Source organism: Varroa jacobsoni, unplaced genomic scaffold (genome assembly GCF_002532875.2).
Source record: "Varroa jacobsoni isolate VJ856 unplaced genomic scaffold, vjacob_1.0 scaffold_924, whole genome shotgun sequence".
Taxonomy (NCBI): domain Eukaryota; kingdom Metazoa; phylum Arthropoda; class Arachnida; order Mesostigmata; family Varroidae; genus Varroa; species Varroa jacobsoni.
The window spans coordinates 1,316-14,034 of NW_019213826.1; the positions used below are offsets into that span (position 1 = coordinate 1,316).

Below are 12,719 nucleotides of genomic sequence, written 5' to 3' on the forward strand. Positions count from 1 at the left end.
AGTGTCAAACCGTTGGCTTCTCGACTCGGCAAACCGGTCTCACCTCAGTGTGTAGTTAACTGCTCGACGTGGCCGTACGTTGATGGGTGTGGGTTACTTTGTAGAGTCGTTTGTGTACGTGTCGCACTGACGGCGGCTTGATAACTTCTCGTCGCAGTGAAACTAGTCCGTTAACATCAACCAAGCCCAAAACACGTTGTTCACGATGAAGCGTTCGGCTCTTCTGTTCCTTTTGGTTTTCTGCCTAGTTTGGGGTAAGTTGATTAATGGGTCTGTGCTGTTTGGCAGATCTTTAAACCAGGTAAGAAATGCATGTATGTAGATTTTTTACTTGGCATAGTGTACGAGAGATTTCGGAGCGTTTCACCACACCATTCGATCGATCGGCGTCACTGCAATGCTGCCGGTAGCTGCCTTGGAGTTACGAAGTAAACGGCCACCGGAAACATTCTAGATTCAAGTGCTGCGTTTATTTTTGGCCGAGGGAAATTAGTGCTCCGAAATAAAGCTTTGTTTCGGCTGGATCATTCACTTCGGCGAGTAAATGATCAGTTATTCACCGAACAAACACTTCGATGCACGGTACAAGTTCGCACACTCAATATCATATTTGGCATTATTCTGGATTGACATTAGTTGAGTGAACCTCTTTTTTAGCAATAAGATTTGCAGGCAATGATGTGTAGTCGAGACCTCTTCGAAAAAAGTCGGTTTGATCGTATTTTTCGTAGTCTGGCTTCGAGAATATTCCGACTTCCTTGCTTGAGGACATGTGAAATTTTTTATTGGGAGGCTGTGCACAGTGGCTACAAAGGCTAAAGGTGCTTTACGTTGGCAGTTGTTCAGTCGTGCATGGCTTATGGCTGCCTTATTGATGGCGCCGTATTTTTTGAAGAAATTATTTTTAATCGATGTTTGTAAGTTGCCTTGCTTCCGATTATGCGTTGTAGACTTCCCAGGGCACTTGGTAGAGAGCGATACCAATTTTGCTTCTGTAAAAAATCATGTTTAAGAAAAGCGGTGCATCGAAATAGTCTTTTCCCGAATACTGCTGATAACACTGACGTTTTGTTCTACTCTTACGTGTCATTTTGCTTCGTGTGCATGACTACGCCTCCTTTATGTAATTTAACGTGTCAATTCAGCTCCACTCAACAGTAGAGGATAGTGATGTCTCGGTCGCTTCAAGCTATTGATAGATACCAACGATATGGTTACTCACTCCCGTTAAATAATGTCGGTAATATTTTGCATCGTAAGAACTATAAAAGTAAAATAGATCACCACTACCACCTTTTGTATGTACCCATTACGATATCCACTAATACCTGTAATGGTTCCGTGATTTTTGCTTGTAATGAACAATGGTTTAGATCTAAGGTTTAGCAAGGGGGATGAGACCAAATATGACCCGACTAGAGTGGAAGAGGATATTGGAAAAATTAAGGAGGGATCCCGAACGGATGCAGAAGTTATAGCTAGAGAAGAGGAAGCTATCAAAGTTGATTCATTATCCGTAGCGCAACTAAAAGAGATCCGGGAAAAAGCACAAAAGCACGCTTTCCAGGTTTGTATCGATTTCTTCATATTTAGGTAATGCACCTTTGTTTCATGCATATTTAGGATTTTCTCATATTTAGATAATGCACCTTTGTCTCATGCATATATAAGATTTTCTCATATTTAGATAATGTACCTATGTTCCATGCATATTTAAGATTTTCTCACATTCAGGTAATGTACCCTTTTTCATGCATATATAAGATGTTGGCTATTTTCTATTTAGCGTGGTGCGCTTCGCAAAGAGGCCTGGTTCAGCATTACCTTAGATTTCAGTAAGCCTTCGACGAGAAACGTAGATGCCGCATCTTATAATTGACATATCGCGATGAAAACAAGCGATCTGTTAGTGCCAGTAGTGAGTGGTTAGCTTTGCTGCTTTGCACAGTGGTTAAATAAGTCAAGAAATGGTTACATGCAGCTAGTCGTATTGACCCATCCGGCCCAGCGCTAGGTAAAAATTTCTGGTTTAAGTACTAGCAAGGTGCAACGGCTATGGAAAATTTGCACTTATTGCCTATAAGCGTAATTTTAAGTTTGTTTTCGGCGTTACAGGCGGAAGTGGCGCGTATGATGAAACTCATTATCAACTCTCTCTACCGTAATAAGGAAGTTTTCTTGAGAGAATTAATTTCGAACGCCTCCGATGCGTTAGACAAGATCCGCCTTCTATCGCTGACCGATCCCGACGCACTTAAGAAGTTACAGGATCTTAGTATTAGAATTATGGCCGACAAAGAGAATAACGTATTGCACATAACGGATACGGGTATCGGGATGACGAAAGAAGATCTTATGAAGAATCTTGGTACCATCGCTAAATCAGGAACGGCAGAATTCCTTCAGAAGGTCTCTGAAGGTAACAGTGGCAGCTCCGGAAAAGACCTCAACGATCTCATTGGTCAGTTCGGCGTTGGTTTCTACTCTGCTTTTCTAGTCGCAGATCGCGTTGCTGTCGCTTCCAAACACAATGACGATCCTATCCAGCACGTATGGGAATCGAACGCTGCAGAATTTTCGGTAGCCGATGATCCTCGTGGAGACACACTCAAACGGGGTACAACTGTCTCCTTGTACATGAAGGACGAGGCTAAGGATTTCCTCGAACATGACACTTTGAAGAAGCTGATTGAAAAGTATTCGCAGTTCATAAACTTCAATATCTACCTCTGGTCATCGAAGACCGTCACGGAGGAAGTTACCGAATCCGAAGATGAAAAACCAGCCGAAGAGGCCCCGGCAGATGATGATGAGGCCAAGGTGGAGGATGCGAAGGAGCCTTTGAAAACTAAGAAGGTTGATAAAACTGTCTGGGACTGGGAGCTCATCAACTCAGCAAAGCCGATCTGGACCCGTAAGGAAAAGGAGGTCAGTGACGAAGAATACAATGAGTTCTACAAGGCGGTCACCCGCGATAGCCAGAATCCTCTCGCTAAAACTCACTTCACTGCTGAGGGCGAACTTACATTTAAAAGTTTGCTTTTCGTTCCTTCAAAACAGCCACAAGACTCATTCAACAGGTATGGGCAGAAGACCGACCATATTAAACTATACGTGAGACGCGTGTTTATCACCGATGACTTCCAGGATATGCTACCGAACTATCTGTCTTTCCTGCGTGGAGTGGTTGACTCAGATGATTTGCCTCTAAACGTTTCTCGGGAAAATCTTCAGCAACATAAATTGCTCAAGGTTATCAAGAAGAAACTCGTTCGTAAAGCACTGGAGATGTTCCGTAAGATTTCGGAAGAGGAATACGTGAAATTCTGGAAGGAGTACTCAACGAACATCAAACTCGGAGTGATCGAAGACTCGGCTAACAGATCTCGTCTCGCCAAATTGCTGCGCTTCCCATCGTCTTTGGATAGCTCTACAGATAAACTCGTATCCTTGGGCGACTACGTTCAGCGCATGAAGGAAAAGCAAACAGCTATATACTATATTGCCGGCAACGGTATGGATGAGGTTAAGAAGTCGCCGTTCGTCGAGCGTCTGCTGAAGCGTGGCTACGAGGTTCTGTATCTTACGGAGCCAGTTGATGAGTACGCTATTTCGTCCCTTACTGAGTTTGAAGGCAAAAAGTTCCAGAATGTGGCCAAGGAAGGCCTATCTCTAGATGACAACAAAGATATCCGTGAAGCGATGGAGAAAGAATTCGAACCTCTTACTAAATGGCTTTCAGAAACTGCACTTAAAGATAAAATCTCGAAGGCCGTTATCTCGGAGCGTCTCGTGGAGACTCCGATGGCTCTTGTAGCCTCGCAGTTCGGATGGACCGGCAATATGGAACGAATTGTCGCTGCGCAAACTCATATGAAGGAAAATGACCCCCAGAAGAGTTTCTACATGACACAGAAGAAGACACTTGAGATTAACCCACGTCACCCACTCATCAAGGAGCTCCTCCGTCGTGTCGATGACTCGCCTTCGGATGAGATGGCGAAGTATCTAACCGAAATGATGTTCGAAACTGCTACGCTACGATCAGGCTTTCAGCTTAATGACAACGCGCAGTTTGCTTCCAACGTAGAACGAATGCTTCGGAAAATGATGGGCGTTTCCGAAGACGCTCAAGTCGATGCCGAACTCGAAGAGGCCGAACTGCCTGAAGTGAACCCCTCGGATAAGGACGAGGACATCGAGAGTGAAGAGCCCCATGATGAGTTGTAAGTGGAAACTGAGCATTATGACGAATGCGTTCTTAACATCGGAACTGACCATGATGACAAACGCGTAATCAACAGCTGATAACCAACGACGAGACCTTAACTAAGTATAACGAACTTGCTTAGTCAACGAATTTGCCCAGTATTCTCAGCTAGATAGATTTTTGCAACGCTAGAAATCTAGTTTAGTAGGGCAAGCTTTAGGTTCGTCAGCTACGGGACAACGGTTTTTTTAATTCTAAACAAAGAGAATTCGCGAGGAAGAGACGTGGTGTGAGCGTGACATGCGCAATCGAGAGAATTTCTTTCGAATGGATGTCTTGTGCGAGACGTTATGTACAAATAAGTTATTTCATTGTATGAGACCAAGGAACCGGGTAGATGTCGTAGATACCTAGGAACACAATAATTACGGAGAAAACACACCACAGACACGCTAAAGTGTACTTTAAATGAGCGAAAAATATGAAAAAAATAAAGTAAGCGACGCTGTTATTACAGTGGTCAAGGTTTTTTTATGAAAAACTGTAGTTTTTAATTTTTTGTAGGCTTATATTTTGAAAATTGGTTGCATGGGCTTATAACAACTGGAAATCATGTTCGTTCAAGATCAAGAATTTACGTCATGCATATATATATATATATATATATATATATATATATGCATGTTTCCCTCTAAAGCTTGACATTCTATGTGCATGCGCTATTATTTTGCAGCGAATACATCGGACTCGCGGTCGTCATTTCACGATGACGTGATTTCACCAGGACTAGCTGAATTATTCAATACAAACTGGTTGCATGGCAGTAGGATAAGGGATCTTAATCAATGAAAAATATATTTTGCAATTGCGAGTTACTCAATCTTCTGACTTCGTCGCTAATCTGGATCAGGCTGGCGTTCTTCTGGTTAAGGACGACAAAGAACTCCCGATAATCCCAAGTTTTCGCTACAAGCCACCAATCATCTGATGTTTTTGCAATTATCTCCCCATCGAATGGTCCCTCGTCATCGCTTCCCAGCATCAACAGATCGACGTGAAGATCAGTGATAAGTCGAATCAAAGACAAAGGGACACTAAAACCGAGTTTACGGTCGGCATGCACTGACGATTTCTGAGCTATATTCATTCGATTGAAATAGATGTATTTGCAAATAATCTCCTGATTACTACGAGTCACAGATGCCGTTAATTTCAAATATTGTTTCGATATGTCGTTTGCTAGTAATGTCAGCTCGGGAGCGAGGTACTTCTCCATGCGTTGCGCGAGTTCGATCGTGAGATCATTTGGTTCCAACAGTAGACAGACTGTAGCGCTCAAGGCTCGATAGATTAACAGGGTATAACGCTTGTCTCCCACGAGCATACGGGGAAGTTCCTCCAAAAACTTAAGATCCTCCGTTTTGCCATGTAGGTAGCGTGCCTGGGAATGAACTGCGGAAGATCCTTTGGAAATTGAAAGCGTCGGTGCTAGCAGTTCAGCTTCAAACGCCCCCTGTAGAATATTGCCTAACAGATAATGATACAATTGCTGCATATCTTTTTGGGCTAGTCCACTCCACACGAGTTGATCATTGCAAAGGAATGCGGTGAACTTTATCTCCGGAAATGTTTTCTCTAGACTGCCTACAAAACTGTTGACTTGAAGAAAGGCAGCTTTATCCAGTGGCAGAAAATGTACTCCTTGAAATATATCCAAGATATCGCAGTGTTGGAACTTGAGGCGGGGCAGCATTACGTTAAAATAGGTATCTAACAGCTCTCGCAATCCGTTGACTCCTTTCTCGGTGACGATCTCGGTGAGAGTACCTTGGAAACAACGAAACAATGTGTACAGTTTTCGAAGGACAGCTTGATAAACAGAATCCTGCACATCTTCAGTTAAATACTCCACGACCGTTTGTGAGTCACGCGTACGCTGCTGAGACGGCAGTGTCAAAGTAAATACCAACCAATAATCGGGCTCCGCTTCGAGGAATATCTGAAAGACGTATAGACCACGGCAAGAGTAAAGCAAGTTAAATTGCGGTATATTCTTAATTTGAGAAATTATATACAATTTCTCAAAATTATTGTGTAAAATTATTGGGTAAATCGAGTCTTATATATTCCCCTGACGAATCTCTCAAATTGAAATGAAAATGTTTCATATCTTTTTGCGTTCCTTCTTCATAAACGCGATATTACTTTGCTACATATTATATATAGTAATCCTATAATCATTTCCGTATTGGCACAATCATAATATGTTTCCTACTTAACTTATGGACACATGGTGACCTAGGTTTGAATCCGGGGTAAGCACATTTTGTTACGCCATTCATCCGAAACATGCTTAACGGTTTAAGTACTACACGTAAATTTCGAAACAAGAAATTTATACTCAACCATCATAATCTGACGCACTTAATTAATAAAGATGAGGTTCAAGTATAACTATTTCGAAACAGCTCTTCTTAAATGGAAATAAAAATCAGCATTTAATTATTTAGCACGTATTTTTTCAATTTTCTTGCTACGTTTTTTTTTTTTAATAAAATAGGTATCTTTGGTTTGAAAGCTTCCGATGGTTTAAGAATATAAAATAAACAAAGGTCTGATTAGACGGTGCGAAGATGAACAACCCCCTATTTAACTATGAATGATTTCAAAATGGTGGTATTAGCTGTCTTAGTTAAAAAAATAATCGCTTTGTTCAGACATAATGAGGCTCTTGATGTTTTTCGCTAACAACAATCGATCATGAGCTAGAGCTTTCACATTCCATGTCGGTCGCTTTAATCAACAAATAAGTGACATCTGAGGTTACTACATAAGATATATGATCCCTCTCAAAGAATGTTTGTTGGTTACAGTTAACATAACATCATGCTATAAATGACTATATTTATAAAATACGTTTATACACATACCCCCAATAATTAATCTATCTTAGATATGTGCAACAATATATTCAAGGAATATCTGTGGAACCTTCTATCTTACCTGTCTCGTCTTTTGGGTATGCAACACTTCGCACGGTTGATCAGGGCTAAATATTTTTGTAAAGTTGACGAGACCCTGAGCAATGCCCATATCTCTCAGCTGATTATCCATGTTCGTTTCTGGTGGATAGAAAAACAATAACTTCTTATACTCTTCGTCCTCACATCGACCAAACGTCGGATTAAACACAAAGAAATTCTGTAATGCAACATGGCTGCGATGCGACATCCCGGCCCCTGACGCCGCCTCGCGGTTAAAATCCTCCACACGTTTCCAGCCTTCTACCAAGAATGGTTTGACAACGCCGTTTCCTGAAACACACCACGACTAAAGCTGCTAAAACTCCTATAGAGGCAATCAGCTGGGGCTTGTGGGAGCGATCATCTTGCGCGACTGAACACCTTAAGAGTTTAACTACCGGTCTAAAAGGTTCTGACTTCTAAGAACTATTCATACGTACAAGTGTTCGACTTGTAACAATAGTGATTCAAATTATCATTTGCTTCACATAGGTAATAGAGCGACGTCCGTGGGAAGTTTATTTCTCGTAGAAAATGCGAATATCGACACTTCATAAACTAAGCACATGCTTGGGTTTATCAAACAAAATAATAAACATGGCGGGTGTCCTTAAGAAGGTGAGTTCTCCCGAGAAGTTTTAATATTTAAGTTTTTTACTCCCTTCTAGGTGGCAGTGTACAATTATGCACGATCGAATTAATCAGTAGATTGATTCCGTTGAGCGTAAGCTGATTTTTCCTTAGTGAAGCTAAGAAATGATTGGTAATAACAATCTTAACTCGAATGGTTTTGGTACAAGTAAATATTTCGTGAACGGATTGGTGCATGGTTAGGAATTGATATCAAATGACCGGTGTTGGGTAATAGACTCTTAGTGAATACTCTGAAATCATAATTTAATCCACGGATTTTCATATTTCAGACAACGGGTTTGACCGGTCTAGCGGTTCATAAGAATCCGCATCATGTAAGTTCTCTCTCACCTTTTGCGCATTTTTTCTTCTTGTTTTATATACTTCATCTTATTGTGCTTTATTTGTGACAATCAGCTGCCAGATTTGTTGAGCATTACACGTCATTTGGTACAGCGTACCTGGCAGTTTCAACGACTATAAACTTTCCTGCTACATCGTGCACATGCGCGATTTAAACTCTTATGTACGGTAACTGTTAGGCAAAATTAGCAGCATCCAAAAGTATAATATTATACACATTAGAGACAATATTTAACTTATAGCCCTATATTTTGATTAACACATTGCGTTTTTAATAAGGATTTCTACTTATCTATCAATCAGAAAGGGCTTTCACAGCTCTAGAGCCGCTCTAATTTGTTGATACCATTTTTATTATATGGCTTTAGATACTAGGCGTTTTGTATAAAAAGATTCTCCAGGCGCTTGACCAAATACCCCAGGATGCAACGTATCGGAGGTCCACCGAGCCCATTATCCAAGAAAAGCTCGCTTTGGTTCAAAGTATCAACGAGATCGCCCAGCTGGAGGACAAACTGGGCTACCAGGCTGAAGAGTGTATACAACAAGTATGAAAATTCAGTGTTATGCATCTTACAAAATAATACTACTTTTGTTTGAAGAAGCACAGATAGCGACGATGTTTGCATGTGGAATATGATCAACAGTGGCTCAAGTTAACATTCGATAACCTATAGGTTATCTAAATTATGTAGACTACGATATTGGAGGTTGCAGGGAACGTAGGAATGGTCTCTCTAACTAAAATTCTCAAGTTAGATGGTTAGATTATCTAAAAGGTCGTGTTTTGTGATTTCTTTTTACAAACGGTTATTTGTTACTGCGAGGTTTCTAGACAACCTACTGGTCAAGTAGTTATCAAAAATTCATACTCGTTACATACGATGCTGATCTATTATTGGTTTGTTTTTAGGCAGAGAACGAGCTGGTCCTAGCCCGACAATTTCAAACCTGGAAACCCTGGCTTCCTTTAGAAACCCCTGCCCCTCCAGATCAATGGAAGTGGCCTATATAAGCCCCGTTGAAATATAAATGAATATTTCATATTTCTGTCAACTTCTGAACGCCATCTTCCGCTGGCAACAAGTCTTTTCTCATACACAGAACTTAATATGAACGGGGCATAGTGCGAATACAATGGTAAAATGTGAAAATCTGAAAAAAAACTGAAGGCAACTTGAATAAACAACATGAAAAAGGAGAAAACGGAATATAAGGAAACCTAACAATTGAGAAAACTTATTAAACAGCCGATTTCAAGTGAATAACACCAACGCAACTGTTGTCTTCATTTAGGTAAGCCCAATTTATAGCCAAGTACGATAATAGTATGCGTTGTGTAACCTGAAGTTAGCTGTCACGGCGTTTCCACGCTTAAGCATAGGGTTTTAGTCGATCTTCTAAATATATAATACTAAAGCTAAACGGAAAGCCTAACAAGCTGAGTTCCATGAAGTATATCGACATACAGAAAAGTAAGAAAGGGGACCTTTATCACGATGTCAATTGATTTCTTTAACCGACGCATTGTTTAGTGACGTTTTACGATATGCTCGAAAATTTTGCTTAGTCAAATTACTGGAGCAAGGTTAGTTGATAGAGGTGACGACTTTGGAATTTTGCTAGAATAAATTTTACTTCACCCTAATATACTGTTGGCGTTGTTGTATTGTTACCAAATGCCACTATAGGGTACATCTAGCAGAAGAGCTTTTTAGGTGTCGTAAAAATTTAAAAAACTGTAAAGTCCCATAGAAAGGATCCGTACTTACCCAACTAACAGCGGGAATTGCCTGAAAGTACCTGATTATATACAATTGAGAAGGTCTTTTTTATTCATGTTGTACGTACAATAATATATGATATAATGTATGCATGAAATATGTAGTAAATATAACATAAAATAACACTATTATATGAAAACAAAAATTTCAACAAAAACCCGGAAGACGAAATTACATGATAGTAGATTGATAACTGAATACGAAAAATGAACGGAGCAGATTTAGTTTACAATGTGTTGATCTGTCTAGAAGATATTTGTCTGTTGATATACGCATTGAAACATTTCGAGTTATGTGTCAAAACGAACAAATGCACCTCTGAACATAATAAGTATAAACAAAATTTCAGACTGAATGGTCATAAATAATTTTCACATAGTCTTGTAACTTGGTCTATATCGTAATATTGGCTCAAGTTACCAAGTATACTAATTCTTGTGCGCATATTTAAATATGAAAAAGTTAGGGCCAGATTTGTTAGAGAAATAAAAAACAATAGATATTTGATTAATGGTTTCTGAACATGGCAGTTAGTTGAGAAATTAGGAGCAAAAAGCTTTCATTCTAAAAGGTACGTACATGGTTTTGCAAACAATAAAAATTAACAGAAATAAATGCAAGGAAAGCGCTCATTGTATGCAATGTCCAAAATATTCTAAGAAATCCGTTTATGATTATTGAGCTTTCCCTGACAGAGTTAGACCAAAGCAAATATCAAAAACAGGAGATTCAGACGTTACATGATTGGTATGATACAAAGGAGCGGCGTGATCTAAAGTGGTCCAAGTCATTAGAAAGACCCAACTTATACGCTCCAACAATAACTAGAAAATAAAATTTAACTTAATATCTTTGTAAATTGAAAAATAGAGGGTCTCTTAACAGTTGCACAAAGCACTCATCAGTGAATGGAAATATTGACAAAGTCAACGCTGAATATCATCCAATGAATTAAAAAGTAGGTAAATGGAAGCAATTCGTTTTAGTTGCGGACCGTTGCACCCTAAGAGCTAAAACAGTCCTGCCAAGTTTTGTCGGGCCATGGACAGTTCCAGACATACATGACAAAGATTGGCAAAACACAAGTGGACATCTGTGTGCTCTGCGAGTCGGGCATGGAGGACGGAGTAGATCATACTCTACTTCACTGCCAGGCACTTAAAATGGTCAGAGACAAACAGGTACACAGAGAAGTAATAACAAAGGGCAGTACTAAGGAGATGGTGGATATGATGACAAAGGACAGGACGAACTGGGCCAAAGTTACGGCTCTCTTTGACGATATTATGAAAAGAAAAGAACAACTAGAAAGGATGAGACGTAAGAAAATAGATGAAGGGCATACCCGAAACAATCATGGGCCCGATGCACAACAACTGGAATTAGCGGAAGTACAGGGAGTACGGTCCCTCTCGAGACCTAGAGTTTACGGTCAAGAGGAAAACCAGAATGGAGGATGGACTGGAACGGCTCAAAGGGAAGGATGATGAAATGACCGTTCCTGCAAGTCATGGCTTCGAAGTAATATAAAACATATCCCTAACCATGGCCCAAGCTGATAAAGGGGTCCAGGGTTTAGTGGGTGAGAGTCCCACAGTACCGGACAAAGCACAGTCAATGATGTCCGGTCTGCACAATGCATCCAAAAAAAAAAAGCTAAAACAGTTAGCACTACGCCCGCAATAAAAAAATTGTTTTTTGCAATCTGCAATATACTGTGAGACGCGTAATTATATTCGTACTAATTTAACATAATTGTTCGATAAGCTAATATTAAAGGCTCAAATAAATTAACAAAAATACCGACGAGCAACAAAAAACGATTTCCTAAAAAGGACGTTTAAGTAATGATAAACATCACTGCTTATGGCCCTGACTAGTATAACACTTGTTCTGTTTCAGGTGGATTAAATGCTGGGTTTGGTAGATGTTAGACTTTATTGAACGTCGATTGCAAATTACCGTTGCATATTGTACATTTGCGCTATTAAGGTGTGCACTTGTTTTCCGAAATGAACGCCCCGTATCCCATAAAATAGTGTTGAGCTCAAGTTTGTCATTCATAAAATCAATACAGTGTTTTTTCCATTAAATAAATAATTATAGCGCGTAATTCAAAAAGATTTGTTTTACTAGTACCTAAATAAGTGACAAACGCTATAAACTTCACAAGCACTCTATCCATAACCGAAAAACACTCAAATTAGTTGTTACCTTTTATTGCGATTGACCAATCGACAGCCACTATTTCCGGAATATCGTTTTTCTATACCCGAGTAATTAGAAACTGCGAAAAAAGCGTTACATAGCTCATATCTACACATTACTGAAACCATGCAGCACCAATCCCCCAACAAAACCTTTCATATGAAATATGAAGTATGTGCTTTTAAATTGGTAAGACCTATTTTAATAAAATGAAATAATCTAATAATCCATTGATAGGATATTATCATGGATCCACTTCTTGATTGCAGCGGAAGACCCTATTGGACCGATACGAAAACTGCTTCAGCTATCCACAGTGTGTCGACGCAACCGCTCTGATGGTCAAATTTCTGGTAATACAACACAAATATTTGATAACAAGAAATTTCCACAAATATAACTGCCAATATAACTAAACCTACAATTGCTATCCATTTGCATAGAAACATGTCTTAAACAACCGGTTTATGTAATATAAATATTTCAATAGTACAGTCA

At 39.7% G+C, this 12,719-nt stretch overlaps 4 protein-coding genes across 5 annotated transcripts in view; 3 read left to right on the forward strand and 1 right to left on the reverse strand.

The window, feature by feature from the left end:
* On the forward strand, window positions 1–4,751 carry Gp93 (heat shock protein 90 Gp93). Its single transcript, XM_022841377.2, has 3 exons — window positions 1–254; window positions 1,374–1,567; window positions 2,116–4,751. Exons 1-3 carry the CDS (start codon window positions 206–208, stop codon window positions 4,228–4,230), a joined length of 2,358 nt encoding a protein of 785 aa, XP_022697112.1. The 5' UTR covers window positions 1–205; the 3' UTR covers window positions 4,231–4,751.
* Window positions 4,547–12,719, reverse strand: part of Ccz1 (vacuolar fusion protein CCZ1) — an 8,590-nt gene continuing 417 nt past the window's right edge. Inside the window, exons 1-3 of one of the 2 annotated variants that reach the window (XM_022841380.2) lie at window positions 7,674–7,754; window positions 7,214–7,524; window positions 4,547–6,209 (exon numbers count right to left, since the gene is read on the reverse strand). In XM_022841380.2, the coding sequence (XP_022697115.1) occupies window positions 5,049–6,209; window positions 7,214–7,441 (1,389 nt within the window). In that variant the 5' untranslated portion in view covers window positions 7,442–7,524; window positions 7,674–7,754 and the 3' untranslated portion in view covers window positions 4,547–5,048. Of the gene's footprint in view, window positions 6,210–7,213; window positions 7,525–7,673; window positions 7,755–12,719 lie in introns of those variants that run through there. The other variant, XM_022841378.2, reaches the window with a different exon arrangement.
* ND-13B (NADH dehydrogenase (ubiquinone) subunit ND-13B) lies at window positions 7,755–9,503 on the forward strand. Its single transcript, XM_022841386.2, has 4 exons — window positions 7,755–7,851; window positions 8,157–8,201; window positions 8,598–8,777; window positions 9,143–9,503. Exons 1-4 carry the CDS (start codon window positions 7,768–7,770, stop codon window positions 9,242–9,244), a joined length of 411 nt encoding a protein of 136 aa, XP_022697121.2. The 5' UTR covers window positions 7,755–7,767; the 3' UTR covers window positions 9,245–9,503.
* The window catches only part of LOC111265041 (uncharacterized), a 12,198-nt gene continuing 8,912 nt past the window's right edge, over window positions 9,434–12,719 (forward strand). Inside the window, exons 1-2 of the mRNA XM_022841383.2 lie at window positions 9,434–9,525; window positions 12,491–12,574. Coding sequence (XP_022697118.1) covers window positions 12,560–12,574 — 15 coding nt within the window. The 5' untranslated portion in view covers window positions 9,434–9,525; window positions 12,491–12,559. The remainder of the gene's footprint in view (window positions 9,526–12,490; window positions 12,575–12,719) is intronic.